General features: G+C 54.7%; 1 protein-coding gene across 3 annotated transcripts in view; it reads right to left on the reverse strand.

Annotated features, from left to right (window-relative positions):
• Positions 1-16: 16 nt before the first annotated feature.
• LAMB3 (laminin subunit beta 3) overlaps positions 17-16,731 on the reverse strand; it is a 31,350-nt gene continuing 14,635 nt past the window's right edge. For 2 of the 3 annotated variants that reach the window (XM_027797072.2, XM_027797074.2), the window contains 20 exons: positions 15,378-15,492; positions 15,096-15,169; positions 14,456-14,638; positions 13,986-14,049; positions 13,472-13,647; positions 12,638-12,761; positions 12,066-12,254; positions 11,826-11,981; positions 11,149-11,345; positions 10,122-10,233; positions 8,976-9,348; positions 8,305-8,465; positions 7,041-7,249; positions 5,713-5,916; positions 4,873-5,017; positions 3,316-3,523; positions 2,194-2,335; positions 1,674-1,850; positions 1,056-1,209; positions 17-578 (listed from right to left, as the gene is read on the reverse strand). In XM_027797072.2, the coding sequence (XP_027652873.2) occupies positions 442-578; positions 1,056-1,209; positions 1,674-1,850; positions 2,194-2,335; positions 3,316-3,523; positions 4,873-5,017; positions 5,713-5,916; positions 7,041-7,249; positions 8,305-8,465; positions 8,976-9,348; positions 10,122-10,233; positions 11,149-11,345; positions 11,826-11,981; positions 12,066-12,254; positions 12,638-12,761; positions 13,472-13,647; positions 13,986-14,049; positions 14,456-14,638; positions 15,096-15,169; positions 15,378-15,492 (3,300 nt within the window). In that variant the 3' untranslated portion in view covers positions 17-441. The remainder of the gene's footprint in view (positions 579-1,055; positions 1,210-1,673; positions 1,851-2,193; positions 2,336-3,315; positions 3,524-4,872; positions 5,018-5,712; positions 5,917-7,040; positions 7,250-8,304; positions 8,466-8,975; positions 9,349-10,121; positions 10,234-11,148; positions 11,346-11,825; positions 11,982-12,065; positions 12,255-12,637; positions 12,762-13,471; positions 13,648-13,985; positions 14,050-14,455; positions 14,639-15,095; positions 15,170-15,377; positions 15,493-16,731) is intronic. The other variant, XM_005230321.3, reaches the window with a different exon arrangement.

Raw genomic sequence — 16,731 nt, forward strand, 5'->3', positions numbered from 1 at the left:
GTACTGAAGCCACAGCAAGTTTTAAGGATTAACTGTAATATAGATAAAGGTATTAAAAGACCCCACATGAGGGTTTTAATTTGAACCATGAAACTCAGCTTGAAGAGCTTGAATTGGCTAAAACAAAGAACAAAAGAAAAAGAAATACTTTCTTGGTTTATAAAGCCCTGTGGAAATAACAGCTTTGGGGATATTTTTATTTGCCATCGGAGACCGATGTCTCTCCCCCCGTTTCCCCCAACCACCGGGCAGCTTCGGCCAGGCCAGCCAAGGTTAGCCCTCTCCGTGGGGTTGCTCCTTTGGCTCAGTGCAGCTGTTTTCCAGAGGTACAGAGACTCCATTTGCTAAAAATAGGCACATGAGAACTCCAGCCAGAAAATGGGAATAAATACACAAGTCAGTGTCTGCAGAGAAGGAAAGCAACGCCGCTGGGGCGCCCGCTCAGGAGCAGCTCTCGTAGTAGGCCACTTGCGTGTTGATGGCGTCCCGGATCCTGCCCACCCGCTCCTCCAGGCCCGACAGCCTGGCCGACTTGGACACCAAAGCCTTGTTGCTTTCCTGAATTTCTGTCTGTAAAGCTGAGGAGAGAGGGCAGGAAAGGGTTGTGCAGCTGGACGGGAGGGAGACACCAAGGCCATTGCCCTCCCCAGCAGGTTGGGCTGAGCCTCCACCTCCCTCCTGCACAGCTCTGGTGGGGCAAGAAAAACGCCGACCATCTTGCGTTCCCCCTTCTCCCCTGCCAAAAAAAAAACCCCGAAACGACTGCTCCGAACAAAGCCATTAGTTTTGAATGCTTAAAAACGGAAGCGAGCACGTGGAGGAAAAGGGGGGCACAATGGCACCGCATGCAGGGGGTCCCTTCCACGGCGGCACGCCCCCCCTTGCAAACTCTAAATTTACTGGCACAGCACCAGCAGATACAGCCCAAATCTGCACCGTCTCACTGCCAAAAGCATGTCGTCTTCCTCGTAATTCTTTTCCCCTCACCCCTCTGGGAGTCCAAAGCCTTTCCCCAGTGCATGAGATCATTACAGTGAGTTCACAAAGAGTCTTACTTTCCATCCTGAGCATTATGGCCGAAGTCTCCTCAAAAAGAGCCTGTGCCTCCAGGTCTATGCTTTGCACCCTGCTGCCCTGCTCTCCCAGTGCTGGGCTCTGCTCCATCCTTCTCTTCAGCTCAGCGTACATTTGTTTCACTTGTTCGAAAGCCTGTGGAAAAGCAAATAAGGAGTACAGGTAGTATCAAGCGAATAGACTGGGGGGGGGAAGGGGATTTTCCAGTGTTGAAACCATTTTAAATATTAAACAGACACTGTGCTAGAGCTCTGTCACTGTGCTATCGTACAAACGCTTCACAGTTTGTGATGTTCTCTCAAAGATGCTGACCGACAGCTGTATGGGCTGCTCTGCCTCAGGCAGGAGATACAGCAAAAATAAGTTTCCAGCAAAAGGCATCAGGATTGAGAAAGGTCCTGGAAAAATTCAGTAGTGGGATACCGTGCGTGACATTAATAAGTGACACAACAGCAGGCGAGCCACAGCTTGAACAGGAAAACCTCTTTGTCTTGTCTAAAACCCACGCCAGGACGCAGCCGGCTCTGCTGTCTAACGGCAGCGGGGAGGCGGCAGGCAGCTGTGCCCACCCCGGCCGGTGGCCAGCCGGAGCCCCGTACCTGCTGCGCGCCCCTGGCCTGCTCGCCCGCCACCCCAGCCGTCTGCTGCGCGTCGGTGGCCCGCAGGCGGTTCTGGTCCGCGCCGCGCTGCAGCTGTGAGAGCCTCTCCATCAGCACGTCCAGCTGGCTTGCCATGGACTTCACACTCTTGTCAGCTGGACCAAGAACAGCCTCAATCTACAAGCAGAGTGCTCCATGTTAAGGAAATCAAATCCAAACCCCAAACCCCGCTGCTGATGGTTTTTTTCCTCTGCGCTGCCCAACAGGTATGTCGCAGAAGTGGGCTTTCAGCAGGCAGCGCAGCAGCCCCAGCTCCTGCAGGCCCCAGCAGGGACCATGACTGGAGCTTGGAGAAGCACACAAGTGAGGCACAGCAGAAAGAAGAGATTTTTACAGCAAAAGCATCACCAGATCCCCTTTCCCGGCTGCATGGTGCAGGACTCTACCAAGCAGGGAAGTTTCAAAGGAGCAGTGAGCAGGGCACAGTATCGTTATCTGGAAGTCACTGAGCATCACTCACTTCATCAATGCGCTCCTGGATGAACCGAAGGGAAGAGCCAGAGCCCCTGATAGCGCCCTGGGCCTCCAGGAGCACTGTGTTTGCTCGCCGCAGGTTCCTGACCACCTCTTCCATGTTGCCCTCCACAGCATTCGCCCTGTTCCTGGGGAAACATGGGAAACAGCCAGGAGTGAGTGCGGGTAATTGCATGGACTGGAAGTCAAGGTTGCAGAGACAAAAGAAGGAAGCTTGAGAAGCATCAGGATGGTTATTGAGAAGGTTGCAACCTCTCTCACACAAAAGCCACAAACCCCCACATCTGGACACACTGCACTCCAGCAGGTTTCAAGAGAAGTGTCAGTTCCACCTCATACCCCCATGCAGAGGAGACAAACTGAGAAGGGGAGAGAAACACCTTCCTTCAAACTAGTTAGACGCATTTATTTTGAGGCAGTGCAAGAAAAAGTATTGAAGGGAAAGCAATAACCACTGAACCGGTTTCAGTGAATACTTTTCTGCTTGCAGTGGGGCTGTTCAGGAAAGCCAGGCTCCCTTGGCTCATCATTTCCAGCAGGTTAAGCAGGTGTCAGACACTACCAAGGAGTTTACATACTTATCCCACTAACCTTCTCTCTGGGATATTGCTGCAAGTCAACATGTGACAAAGTAGATGCTCCAAATTTGCAAGGACACTCTGTAATTACTTTTTAAGGAACCATGGGATAATCCTCCCAACTTTCACCCAGAAAACAAATAGCCCATTTAATCTCCTCATGCTCTCTTGTGCAATTTAGGATGTAGGTCACCGATATCAAGTAATACTAGGGCAATCCTGTCATCTCTCATCACAGGGACTCAAGAGATAGAGAAAAGCCTCCATTACTTTTGGTAAAGACCTTGTTTTGTTCTCGTATCTATAACAGCAACTACTTATTCTTGGCAGCCAGGTTTTCTTGTTGGTACTGGGGCACCAGGGAGGTGTCTGTGGAGACTGCAGACTCATTCTTTTAGGCACCATACGGACATAAGATGATCCTGGCCTAAAACTTCAGATTATGCAAGATTTCAACCCAACTGAGAACCACCACGTTCACTCCAGCTGAGTAACCCTCAGCTGCCAAAAACCCTTGAACCCCAACCGACCTGGCTTGTTCAGCCTCCTGCTGAAGCTGCTTGGCCTTTGCGATGTCCTCGGCTGTCTGGGCAAGTATGCTCTCTGGGCACTGCAGCTTAGTCGCCAATTTTTGGATCTCAGTCATTTTTCTCAGGACAGCAGCAGCATCCGTGGGGAGACGTAAGGAGAGAACAGACTCACTGATTTCCTGGATAGTGGCAGGGTCCGTGTCCTTGTCTACAGAGCAAAGGGGCAGACAGTGTCAGAGAAGGGAGAGGGGAAAGGTGGGAGTACAAATGCAAAGGAGGATGAGGGCAGCCAGCCAGCCATGCGTGCTCTCCACACAGTCTCTTCATTTCAGACAGCTGCCAGGATCCACCTGAATCTAATCCCCTTGAATTCAATGTGCTTCTCATTCACATCGGCAAAACTTTCAGGAAGGGACTGCAATGACACCTTTAATTTGGCAATGAGAACACCATGGCTAAGCCCAGGGCACAGTCAGGTACACCTCACTGAGCAGATGAGGTTGTGTGTCAAGACAAGCCCTTTTTTATTTCACAAATAAAAGTTAATAAATCTGAGGAATCAGAAGCAGGCAGAGCCCAAGGGACATTAGCCCAGCGATTAGCTCAAATATCTTCACTCATCATTAACACCAGGCAGCACTGAGTGACCTGATTCTCTTATTCAGCTAATGCTCGTGAGGCTCATTATGTTATTACAATCTGTCTGCGAACAATAAGTCATCCCGTTGGTTTATAGGACAACAAGGAATTCTCGTCCGATTAATAGCCTGCTCCAGAGAAGGTTAGTCTGTTTATCTCCTGTCAGGGAGCACTGCCGGTGAGCTTCTCTGTGTCGGGTCAATGCCGACCGCAAATCCTGGGGGAGCGCCCGCCATGGGGATGGGTTTGCCCCCGAGCCCTGGAGATGGCACAAGGCACCGTGGCAGAGAGCGGGACTCGAAGCGAGCTGTGGTCCGTGCTACAGACAAAAGCCCACCTCCTCCACGGCTTCCCACTTGCCTTAATTCAGCTCATTGTTTTAGAGGTAATATTTGAGAGCTGCTCCTGGGGGGATGTTGGAGACCCCTCCACAAAGTCCCAGGTACAGAAGGTCAAGGCCATGCGGTACCTCCTGCTCTGTGGACCTCATAGATGGCTCCCAAACACCTCTGTAAGGAAGCGGACAGGACTTGCCCTGGTGGCACTGCAGGGAAGTTGACACAGATAAAACAGTCGGGATTAATTTGCGTCAATCTGAACGCACAGTTCAGCCTGAGCAAATCAGCTGGCCAAACTGCAATTGCTGACAGTCAGACTTGTGTACTGCTGAAATTTCTTCTCTGTTTTTCAGAAAACACTGTCCAAGCCTGCCTTGCTGCCTCAGAGGATGTGCACTACCTTTGTGACATAAATACCCACCTGCAGATAAACTGGATACGTGAGAGCTTAACTGGGGGTGAGCCATTCAGCTGCCTCCCTTGTACTGTACTCTCATACATAACATTACTGTAAAAAATAGGGTTTTTCCACACACAAATCAACCTGCATACACATGCTTTACAGATTCTAGAGTGCTACCTGACAAGAAGTTCCGAACTTGCTGGATGAACTGCTGGATGCGCCGCACATCTCCTTCTATCTGGGTCCTCGTTACGGTCATCTGCTCCACAAGCCGCCGAGTACTGCTCTGAATCTGGTTTGCAGACATCTCTGTCGTTTTAACCTGCAAACAGCAATATCCTGATGGAGCTATTTCTTCTTGATGTGGAAGCCCAACAGCCCTACCTCAACTCTGAGTGAACTGGGCAAGGCACTTTGAAATTACGCTATTCCTCATTCTTAATATGCCACCACTTTAAAGGTTTGTAAATGTCAAAGATTGAGGGTTGGCTTTGCAAAGGAAGCTGTCCAAGAGGGACGGTACTGTTTAGCTTTTTAAAACACCTTTGAAATGGATTTTGAATTATTTTGCAAACTCACTTTATCTTTGCAAGCACCTTAGAAAGAAGCTGCAACAGCACCAACACACGTGCTCTACTAGGTTGCATCAAATGGTAAGAGCAGATAGACCTGCGGAATCAGGGAGGCTGCTGCAGCCCCAGCCCTTCTGCCATGCTAATCCCAAACCAGGAGGAGGACAGGCTTCCTCGTGACATTTCCAGAGCCGCTCACGTGCCTTCAGCTCTGCGGCTCCTGTGCTGAGGGGAGGCAGGACCCACACACGCAGCAGCAAGTCTCCTACGCAAAAATGCCTGAATTTCCAAAGCCGCCCAACTGATCAAGTCTCCAACAGACTTTGCGACTGGGTATTTATGACAGCTCACTCCCTCCGCAGCTGCGTCCCCAGGCTCTGCTGCTTGATACCACAGGGCCGAGTGCGGGGCTCGGCCGTGGGACAGGCAGGGCTGCCACACTCACCAGCTGCACCGTCTCCTGCAGCCGGGTGCTCAGGCTGCGAAACTCCCTGGCAGCTTCCCCAGCCGTGGCGAGGGCCGCACTGGCGAGCGGGAAGATGCCGCGGCAGGGGCGGGTGGCCCCGCAGGTAGTGCTGTTGTCCCGCGGGCAGAGCAGCCCCTGGCACCGGGCAGGTGTGCACGTCTCCACTCGGAAGCCACCGCAGATCTGGAGAGGGAGAGAGTGGTGGGGCAGCGAGGGCGCTGGGCTCACTGGTGAGACCTCGGTGCCCTTGGGGAGGCAAACCAGCACGTCACAGCACTCAGAGTTTTGACAGACCCTCGCCAAGGGAGCTGGGGAACTTGTTGTGCTCGTGCCGCAGGAGCTCGGCATGGGGTGAGGGATGGAGCCATCCATCCCAGCAGGGCTGGCGGCAATGCCTGCAGCACAGCCCCAATGACTGGAGACCATAACTGTGTCAGAGAAGGGCAGGCAGAGCTACGGCAGTGCTGAATGCCCTCACCTGAGACAAGGTCGGCATCTCCTCACCACCCCAAGCCAGAGCATAAACAGGAGCAACGAGGGGCTAAACCCCAGTGGCTCATGAAGCATAACAGAGCATGTCTGCATGGAACAAACACCTCATTTACTCTCAGGGCAGAACCTCATCCCTCGTGGCAGGGGAACCCTCTCCAACCTGTGTAGTTTGCTTTGGGAGGGGGAATGGGATGAGAAGACCCTGCCCTTCTGCCTGGGCATCAATGGTTTTCATCGTAAGCATCTTCTGGAGCTACCACCCACCAGAGAGCACACTGCAGCAGGGGCACATGCAAACCCAGAGCCAGTGCAAGCACCAGCACTGGCTGGTCGCTTGGGAACATGTTGGTGCCCTGAAAAGCAGAGAGGGGAGGTTGGTGGTCTCCACAGCAACCGTACATTAGGAGACACCGAAATGGATCTCCATGGCAATAACAAAGCAGCAAAGGAGAAATAAAAGAAACCTCATCCAGAAATTAAGTGGGTCTTTGAGATACAAGAACTGACACATGAGAGAGTCCTTGGAGGAAAAAGTGTGTGCTGGGGAGGGGGCAGGGGGCAATGCTTTGGTATCTGTCATCTCCAGGCAGGGGAAGGGATGCTCAAACAGTTCTCCACTGATGCCCCAAAGCATCAGGCTGTTTGGATGCCATTTATGAGCCTCTCTGGACAGAGACTTTGTCCTGCCATGCCAGATTGTTTGAGGAAAGATGCATGACTGTAGGATGAGACGTCTGCCTCCTGAGCACCACGGGGCCCTCTCGAAAACTAGACATTTGCAGCAAGGAAGTCAGAAAACTGCTTTGTATCTTCACCTTATTTATGACAGGGGTCAGGTTGGGGGATGAGGCTATCTCGCCCTTCAGGGCCAGCAGCCTGGAGGTGGCCTCTGCCAGCCCCCCCTCCAGCCCCGCGGCACTCCTGCGGCTCTCCCGGGACTCGGCCAGCAGCCCAGAGGCACCAGCAACAAGGCTGCTGGCATTGGTGGATGTCTGATAAGCAGATCTGATTGTCTTGAAGGCTCCTGCAGGAATAAAACCGATAAACGACACAAATGCCTCCGTGACTCATAAATGCAGCACAGTCACCTAAATGAAGGCACTGACTACACACTGCGTGCACAGAGAGAGCGGGACACAGCCAGCATGATTAGTCACTAACGCATAATGAGAAAGCTCTTGTTATTGCCAAATGCCTTTCAGCCATTCCTCTGGTGAGCTGCAGAGCTCTCCTTGAAGGACTGAACTCTGGGTTGGGGTTAAAATTGAAACAAAACTAAAGCACGACAACGTGCACGTGCTGATCCCAGGCTTCGCTCCGTGCAGCCCAGAAGGGCTTTGGTGGGGCAGGACCCCCTCCCTGGCTCCGAGCAGGGCCCACCTTTCCCCTCCGGTACAGCCTGCAAGAAGAGCGGTCAGGACACGGACCGTGAGCCCTGCTCGGCCGGCGAGGTGCAGAGCGAACCTGCCCGGGCAGCAGCCGCTCGCCACGGCTCATACGTCCCCGGCCAGCTGAGCCGCTGCAGCGGGGAGGGGGGGGGCAGCAACAAGACACTGGGAGAGAATTAGCTGTAGCAGGGATATAATGGCAGCCTACCACCAGCATCATCACAGGGCTTAATTAGCTCTTCTCCTAAGCGCCTGACAGCCACCTGGCTCTCTTCCCCACCCCTCCATCCCTTCCATCTGCACACAGCCGTCATTATCTCAGCTTCCTCCCAGGTTCGGTGACATGGTCCCAGCGGGGCTCCCCCCTTCCCACCGCTTCTGCTGCACCCCAGCAGCGGCAGCGGAGTTTGTGCTGGCTGGGGGAGAGGAACACAGTGCCTGCGGAGCAGGCTGCCTAGCCCCAAAACCAGAGCAAAAAACCCACCAGAGTGAAACCCTGGGTCATGGGCCAGGGGCTGGGTAGGAAGCACCCCTCTCACTGGGGAGGGAAGATCTATTTGCTGTTCCTAAGCTGACAGCAGGTTAAAAACTCCATCTCATCCACCCAGCCACTGGGAAACCACCAGGCACAGTCACGTTGAGCTAAATTAATGGCTGCAAATTAAGAGATTTTACAGCTGCAGCACTGTACCTGACAGATCCGTGCTGTGGCTGGTTTCAAACTGGGTCTTCTTGCTCTGATACTGGGTGTTAGTGATGAGCAAGCTGCTGTTGAGGGCTTCGAGCTCCCTTGATAGAGAGGCAGTCTCATCCAGAAAATGAAGATCAGGATTTATGCCTTGGACCTGCTCTCTGGGAGAGAAAAAGCAGAAAATGTGAGTTCAAGTAGAGAGCAAAGCACCTGTAGACAGAGCAGGGCTCATCTGGGCTGGGACACTGCCAGCACCCGGTGAAAAGGCAATTCTGAGCCCAGAGAGCTGGCAGCCGAGGACACGCTGTGGCGTTGCAGGTTTGCAGAGGTGGCAGAGAGTGTGGCCGGGCTGCAGCTCCCCCACACCAGGCCAGCTCGCAGGGCTGTGCCCAGCCAGAGACCAGGCACACTGAGTAAGCCCTGAGGATGCTGACTATCCGGAGCCTGTCCGCCAGCCTCCTGCCTTTGCAACATTTTGCACAGGACAGGCATATACGGAAGCACTGTCCTCTTGCACCCCTGGTGACCTCATGAGCAGAGCAAGACTTTCAGGTACAGAAAGAAATCAGAACACATGCAAGGAGCTCAGTAAGACGAGCGCACAGACTGAAAAAAGCCAGCAGCTCCTCCCGGCTAAGGGATGCACCCCATTAACAGCATCTTTCCCTCACCTGATGGCAGCGAGCGCACTGCCCACCTGGGCAAAGCTCTGCTCTGTCACAGAGGAGTGGCCGAGGATGCTCTGCCCCTGCTGCACGTTGGCCTCTGCCTGTGAGAGGCGGGGGCCGAGGCGGGAGCCCCCACTCCCCAGGGGCATCCGTGAGGTGGAGTTGCTGAGGCCAGCCTGGCGCAGGTGCAGGCGCTGGATGTCCCCGTCATAGGCACGAAAGCAAGGGTGGCACAGCTCGCAGCCAGGGTAGGTGTTGCAGTGGCCCCGCTGGCACTGGTCGCAGCGGGGGCCAGTGACACCTGGGCGGCAAAGACATTGGCCCGTGGTCTTGTCGCACCCCACATCCTCGGTGCCCTGGAAGTCGCAGTCACACTCTGGGTGATGGAAAGGTGGAGAGATATAGAGGTGAAGCCCACCAAAAGGCAAGAAAAAATGAATTTATATATAGAATGATAAAATGGTTTGGGTTCATCTAGATCTAGACCATCTCTTTCCCAACCTCTGACATGGCAGGGACACCTGCCACCAGCCCAGGTTGCTCCAACCTGGCCTTGAACCCTTCCAGGGATGGGGCACCCACAGCGGCTCTGGGCACCCTGTGCCAGCACCTCGTCACCCTCACAGCAAAGAATTTCTTTCTGATATCTAATCTAAATCTCCCCTCTTTCAGTTTATAGCCATTCCCCCTTGTCCTGTCACTACATGCTCTTGTAAAAAGCCCCTCCCCAGCTTTCTTGTCAGCCCCCGTATGTATAAAACCAGACCCTGTTAATTGGATGCCAACACAATCTAAAGCCCAGCTCCACCAGTCAGACCCTGCAGCACCTGGGAAGAAGGTGGCATGGCAGAGGAACGGGAAGAGCCCCCAAGCCCAGCAACTTGCCGAGCCCCTGACCCTGCAGAACCAGACCAGCATGGCCAAGGGGCTTGCCCAGGGCTGCTGGGAGGGTACTGGTGGATACTTGGAGATGGGGATGAACTGGGAGATGGGGATGAACTGGGAGACTGTTCCAGACAGGGAAGCTCTCTTGCAAAATAACGTGGGAAATGTTGATGTCAGGACACGGGCCAGGTGCTCTTTCCCAGATAACCTCTAATTTCACAGCGCTAAGAAACACCACGTCAAAGCGAGACGGATGCTCCCTACCTGTGCACCCTCTTTGGATGACTCCGTAGTGCCTGTCTGGGCAAACCTGCATCTGCATGGCAGAGCACGTCCGTCCCGTGAAGCCTTCTCTGCACGGACACTGTCCTGTGAACTGGGGAAAGAGAAACACATCAGGGAGACCCAGCTCTGGGCACTTTCCAGGGAAAGCCCTCCCTCGACTGCTCCCAACACTAAAGCCAGACAACCTCTACTCAGCCTGCGCCCCAGGACATGCCCGTGCTGCTCCTGCCAGGCTGCAGGCTCTGCCACAGCGATGCCAACAGTCTCTGCACAGCCCAAGCACCGCAAAGCAGAGTTTTAAGCTTTGCTTCAAAGACAAAGGAATAGCCCATAGGCAGCCACTTTGCAATCCCAGGTCTCCTCCCTGCACTGAGCTCATTTGGGACATGTCTTTGGCTCTTAGAATTTGTCACGGTTTTGTTGGGGTTTTTTTTTTACATTTTACTTTAATTTTCCCAGTTGTCTCTTAAGCCTGAAGTGACACACACGCTTTTCTTTGACAAATGAGGATAATTAACTTGCCTTGCCTGAATGAAGATCTCTTATTAGGACTTACTTTCTAAATATCAGGCCTTTTAAAATGGCTTAATCGTGTCTCAATAATTACTACCTTCTTTCATTTTCCTGAATAGCCTGTCATAGTGTTTTCTAGGAAATGGAAAAAGGAAAATAAGAGCAGGACATACCAGGGAACAGACAGCCCTTTTTGTGGAGGCTCCCATGGATGGGATGGGAGGGGATGATGGAACCATCCAACAGGTGGTTTCAATGCTCTGAACGATCCCCAGTGGGGACACGGCTCCGTTGGCCATGGCACTCGGCTGCGCAGCTCAAACCCACCACAGCCACCAGCAGCCCTTTGCAGCAGCATTTGCAGAGGTGGGAAAGGAAGAAATAGAGCAAGCTTGCAGGTGCATGCATGAAAGAAGGCAGGGAAACGAAAAAGAAATATTGCTGAAAGATGCTGAATCTACCCTGAGGATGCTCAGGGTGGGCTGGGTGGTACCTGGTTGCACTGGGGGCTGTGGGAGCCGTGCGGGTGGCAGCCACAGGGCTGGCAGCCCTGGCCACTCCCTATCTCCCAGTGCTCAGCCGCGCACTGGTCGCAGTCGTTCCCCACCACGTTGGGCAGACAGAAGCACCTCCCCGTCTCATCGTCACAGGGCATGTCCTGCCGCGTTCCCAGCACGTTGCAGGTGCATCCTGAAACAGGGAGGGTTTTGTCATATTAAAAATGGGTGCAGAGCACCAGCCCAGCTTCCCACAAAGCCAGGTCTACAGAAGGACCTTGCAACCACCCAGAGGTGAGCTCTTCTGTCTCTCCCTTCATACCTGCGCGCTGCACAAAGGACCCACAGCCCTGCTCCAACACTGTGCTAACCCCTCAAGCGCTGCAGCAGGACTCGGCACCCCCAGAGGCCTCAGCTTCCCTCCAGCCCAACCTTTGCTTTTTTGCCAGAAAACCTCCCTTTGCTTTTTGCCAAACCGATACCTGAGGCAGCCTGAGCAAGGAGGTTTTATAAGCCTTTGCAAAACAGGCCTTTGACTTGGAAACCCCAAATCAAAGCTGGCCAGGAACCAGATCCCATTCAGATTTTTCAGATTCCTCATCTTGAGGATGCTGAGCACAGAGGCGGGGTGGGAGCAGGCTGGGAAGCAGGGGGTGTCTCAGAGTATACTCACTGCGGCACCCCATGGGGTTGGCGTTAGCCAGCTGGGTGAACCCCGGCTTGCAGAGGTGGCAGCGGTCCCCCTGCACATTCTCCTTGCACACGCAGCGCCCTGTCAGCGGGTCACAGATGGAGCCTGGCATGGTGCCATCCGGGTCACATTCACAGGCTGGAAACATGCAAGAAATAGGACAGCTGAGGGGAGGCCGGGGGCTCCAGGAAAGGTGCTATGGGGGGATAACTGGGCACTCACGCAAACAGGCTTCAGGATGGGTGAGATCTTGCTGCTGGTTGCGAAAATAGTTAGTTTTGCACTGCTCACAGTTGTTGCCTTCAGTGTTGTGCTGGCAGTCATCACAGACACCCCCGCTCACCCCTCCGCTGGCACGGTACAGCTCCGGGTCAAAGCGGCACGATGCCGAGTGACCGTTGCAGTTGCACCCTAAAAAAGCCCAACAAAACAGCCCAGGTAGTGCTGCAACCCTGCAAACCCCTCCGGCAAGTGGCAGCTGCAGCACTAGAGGGTGCCCAAGTCCCCTGTGTGACACGGTGACACCCGCTCGCTGCCCCAGAGAAAGTGGCATCGGTCGGACAGTGTGGCTGAGCGCTGGTGCAGTGCGTGAGCCAGCACCACCCGCCCGCAGCCCTGCGGAGCAAAGCCCCGCGTGCAAACGTGTCGGGGGTGCCTTTTGCAGGGACCCACATTAACATCCAGCCCCACACGCGTCCCAGTAAAAGGTCTCGGAGCTGGCTCCCGTTGCTCACATCTGGGAAGGGTTTAGGAAAGGTCTCGGGAAGAGGAGCGGGGAAAGGCACTCGCCGTACTCTGGCACTCGTGGGGGTCGTCGTCCTCCGCGGGTGCCCACGGCCGGTCATTGTAGAGGGCAGCGCAGCGATCGCAGTTGGGACCGGCAGTGTTGTGCTGACACACACAGTGCCCGTGGACCTGCTGCAGAGATGATGCTTTAGCCCTCCTGGATGGGAGCTGCTCAGTTCAGAGCTTCATCCTCCCCCCACCTTCCCGGCATACGGCTGGCCCGCTCCTGCCCCCGCGCAGCCCTGGCTCCCCGCACAGAGATGAAGCTCCAGCACCCAGACAGGGCTGCGGCAGCACGAGGGACAGGCTGCTCCTCACTCGCAGTGACAGGGTGATTCCCACCACCTCTACCACCCACCCAAGGACAACCATGATCAGCGGGCAATCATAAGCTGAGGCCAGGAAGATCCCACAACAGCTAACAACCTGCACTGGCAAATCCTCCTGGGCAGGAAGGAGCCTGCTGAAACCTCCTGCACATCCTCTGCCCAGCCGAGAGACCCAGTGCCAGCAGGAGCAGTTGCCCCCAGAGCATGACCTCCCACAGCCACTGAGCTTTGGAACTCCTTATAAAGCCCCTGCACCTTCTTCCCAACACAAAAAAGGTGGGTTTTTTTGTGGGGGTAGCACAGGCTGCTGTCCCGTGGCCACCACCCCATTGCTGCAGGCAAAATGAGGCAGTTTCCCCCAGTTATACGCAGACTCCAGCGAGAGGAAAGACTCTCATATCCCACCACTGGTCATCCCAGTCAAGGTTTCCCGAGGAGCTGTCTCAGGGCATGTGATGGAGCTTGATACCACAGAGCTCATCTCTAGGCTTTTTGCTTTGCCCAGATGCTCACCGCAGCGTGCAGGTCTCCCGAAGAGTCGCAGCGGTCAGCATGTCCATGGCAGAAGCAGCTCCCCAGCACCTGCATCTCCGTCACAGCGTAGAAGGTGCTGGGCGAGTGGTAGCCCTGGCGCGCTATGTGGGGGAGCTCGGTGAAGTTGATCCGCAGGTTTGTGAACTGCCCCAGCCCTGTTGGGGATGGAGGAGAGGGGTGAGGGCACAGCAGGCACCCAGGCACCGGCTGCAGAAGGGCACTGCGGTTCACGTGGAGGGCTTGGAGCAAGGGACAGAGGCAGCTGCACAAAGAGCAGCAGCTGGAGTCATCAGCAAAGACCAAACGCTGTTCCTTGCTACCTCAGAGGCACCAGGGCAGCAGTCTAACATGCAGCTCAAGGCCCTGTTTGCAGAGAATCTGCTCCCCCATGGGGTTACCCTGTCTCAGCGCTCTCCATCACGTGTAAGAAGAAGCACGAGGTGCATCACCCCCCTTCTCCCTTTCTCAGATATGAAAGAGGCCAGTCACTTACTGTCAATGGTCTGGCTGTAAGAGGTAGTGATGGTAGATGCCAGGTCTCGGACACTGAATTTCACCTTAGAAGGAAAAAAAAAAATGTTAAAAAGCAGGAAACACAAGGTGCTTTCTTCTTATGCTCTGGGAAGCACGTGCTCTGGACCTGCCTCTGCAGAACATCACATAACACAGCTAAAAGACTTCAGAGGTGCAGAGGATTTTGCAAGGAACCAATGTAACACCTCGCTTGTCACAAAGCAGTGAGGGCTTTCCTCCCAGAGGAGCAGGATTCCTCCCAAGGACTCCCCTTAGCCATGCTAGATGTCCACAGGCTCCATCCCTCACCAGGTGTAATAGGTGTAAAAGGCCTCCAGGCCACCACGTGTTTCTGCAGCATTGCACAGACCACCCACCCCAAACCCAGGGTCACAGCAGGGAGAACGGGCACACATGGCAGTCCCTGCTACAAAACCCCACAAATCCTACCTTGCCGCCATGCAGAGGGTACCCCTGCAGCACCTGGCACCGAGCATCCTGCCAGCTCTCCGGGGAGCCCCGGGGGATGTGGGGGAAGGCGGCGGCGCAGTCAGAGGCCAGGTACTGGTACACCTCCCAGGTCTTGCCAAAGTCAGTGGAGCGCTCTATCAGCATGGCAGTGGGCAGCAGGTACTGCAGAATGGGGAAAGAGGCACATCTGTAACACCGCACATCCCAGCTGGCTCCCACCCTGGGGTCTAGGGATGCCTTCCTCCTCCTCCTCCCTCCAGGCACAGGTCTCAGGAGGGTGCTGGGGCAATCCCCTCCCCTGCAGTTTACCAACAACTTGTGGGTCCCCACCTCCCCTCGGTCAGCCCTGCTGCAGCCACAAAGTACACACCAGCACCAAGGAGATTCTTCAGCAGACATTCATGGGATGGGAACCCATCACCCTGCTCTGCTCCTCCCAAGCACCCGGGAGAATGGCCATGAAAAACAGGGAGAAAGGAGGGATGGGGACCCTGGCATGCTTCCTATTAGGAGCCCAAAGGGAGCTGCGCACTGTGAACCCCACATCTCGCGGAGAGCCAACGGGGCCCATCTGCCATCATCTGTGACCTCCTCACAAGCAGAGATGCTGCACACAAACCCTGAAGTGAAGCACGATGCTGCTGAGCTGGAATGTCTGGTCCAGGTCCAGCTGCAAAGAGACGCGCTCGATGCCTGCGGGTACAGAAAGGCAGCTTCAGAGGTGCAGACTGAGGGCTTCAAGGAAAATAAGTTGCTTCGCTGCCTGAGCCAAGTCAGTTATTTTCTCCTTTCCTTCCAATCTATTGGTTCAACACCTCCTGCTCTTCCCTTCGTGCTGTTTACTGCCAGGGATGAGGAGCTGTAGTGTCCTGGGGACCTCAGCATGCCCAGTGGTACTCACCATTCTGGGACTGCCACCAGCGCGAGTGCCCAGCGGAGGACAGGACGTTCTCCACGCGGTGGCCGTTGTAGGCGTGCGGCAGCCGTGAGTCACACCTGCAGCATCGCATGCTCCACTGGAAGAGAAAGAGCAGGTGGAACTGACTGTCCTGGCTCAGTCAGAGGGAAAGACCCCGCTGCGGACCCTGCAGGCGAGGGGCCCAAGCGTAGCACAGACTCAGCATCAGTAAAGCTGGTTTATTAGAGACGTGAAGAACCGCAATCAGCAAGACTAACGGTACACAGGACTCAAGTTGTCTCCTTCACACCCCATTAAAAAACACAATTCATGGTTTTATGGACTGAAAACTAAAACCAAAATGCTTTCGACTAAAACACATTTTTGGCAAACCACCACAAATGCCTTTTTTAAGCAAACTCCCTGTTTTCCACAATGACAATGCTTGTTAGAAAGCTCTTTCCAGCTTTTCAGGACCAGTTTGCCTTTTCCACACAGCCGAGGGGGCTGCTTGTTCGGGTGAACAGAAAGGCCTTTCTCTCGCATCCAGAAGCCTTGGGCGATGCTCAGTGCCCCTGGGGAGCAGAGCGGGAGCAAACAGCTCAGCGGGTGAGAAGTCAGCGGGTGGGAAGTCGAGTGGCTCAAAGTTCAGCCCATCACTTGAGCAAGTAATTCAAGGAGCAAGCAGAGATGTGGCACAGGGAACATGGGGACAGGAGAAAACAGGGTCCCTGAGGAGCAAACAAATACCCAAATTTTCACTAACCAAGCAACGCTCCATGCAGCCACTAGCATGGGGCCGCACGAGCAGGCTCAGAAATGGGTAGAAAGTGGCAGGGAAGTGATTGAGCAAGAGATGGGGAGCGGGGAAGGTCCAAACGCTGGCCGAGGGGAGAGGCAGGTGCAGGGTAGAGGGTAGGCAAGCAGGCTGGGCGAGGACCACCACACAACAGGGGGTAGGCACCCAGGTGAGGCCAAGGTGGGGAAGGGCAGGTCCCAGAGGGATGTTAGCATAGGAGGTGGTGACAGAGCCTGCAGCAGCATCCCATGGGGGACACAGGCAGGCCCTGTCCAGAGCGCTCAGTACCACCCATGCTCGGAGTGGAGCAAACGCAAGGGGGTGCAGAGGCTGCCGGGGCGGGGAAGGCTGGTACTCAAGGCACAAAACGAAGGGCTTGGCATCTCCAGGCTGATGAAATGGAAAGGAAGAGCAGATCCCGCTCTTCACAAAGGCTCCCAGGGCTGCGCACTGAGGCGGACAGAGCTGGTCAAGCCATGGGATAACGCTGTCCCAAAAGCAAAAGTGATGTAAAACATTTCAACTAGAAATTGCAGTTGCCAGCGGCCTGGGCAGCAG

Source organism: Falco peregrinus, chromosome 16, assembly GCF_023634155.1.
Source record: "Falco peregrinus isolate bFalPer1 chromosome 16, bFalPer1.pri, whole genome shotgun sequence".
Taxonomy (NCBI): domain Eukaryota; kingdom Metazoa; phylum Chordata; class Aves; order Falconiformes; family Falconidae; genus Falco; species Falco peregrinus.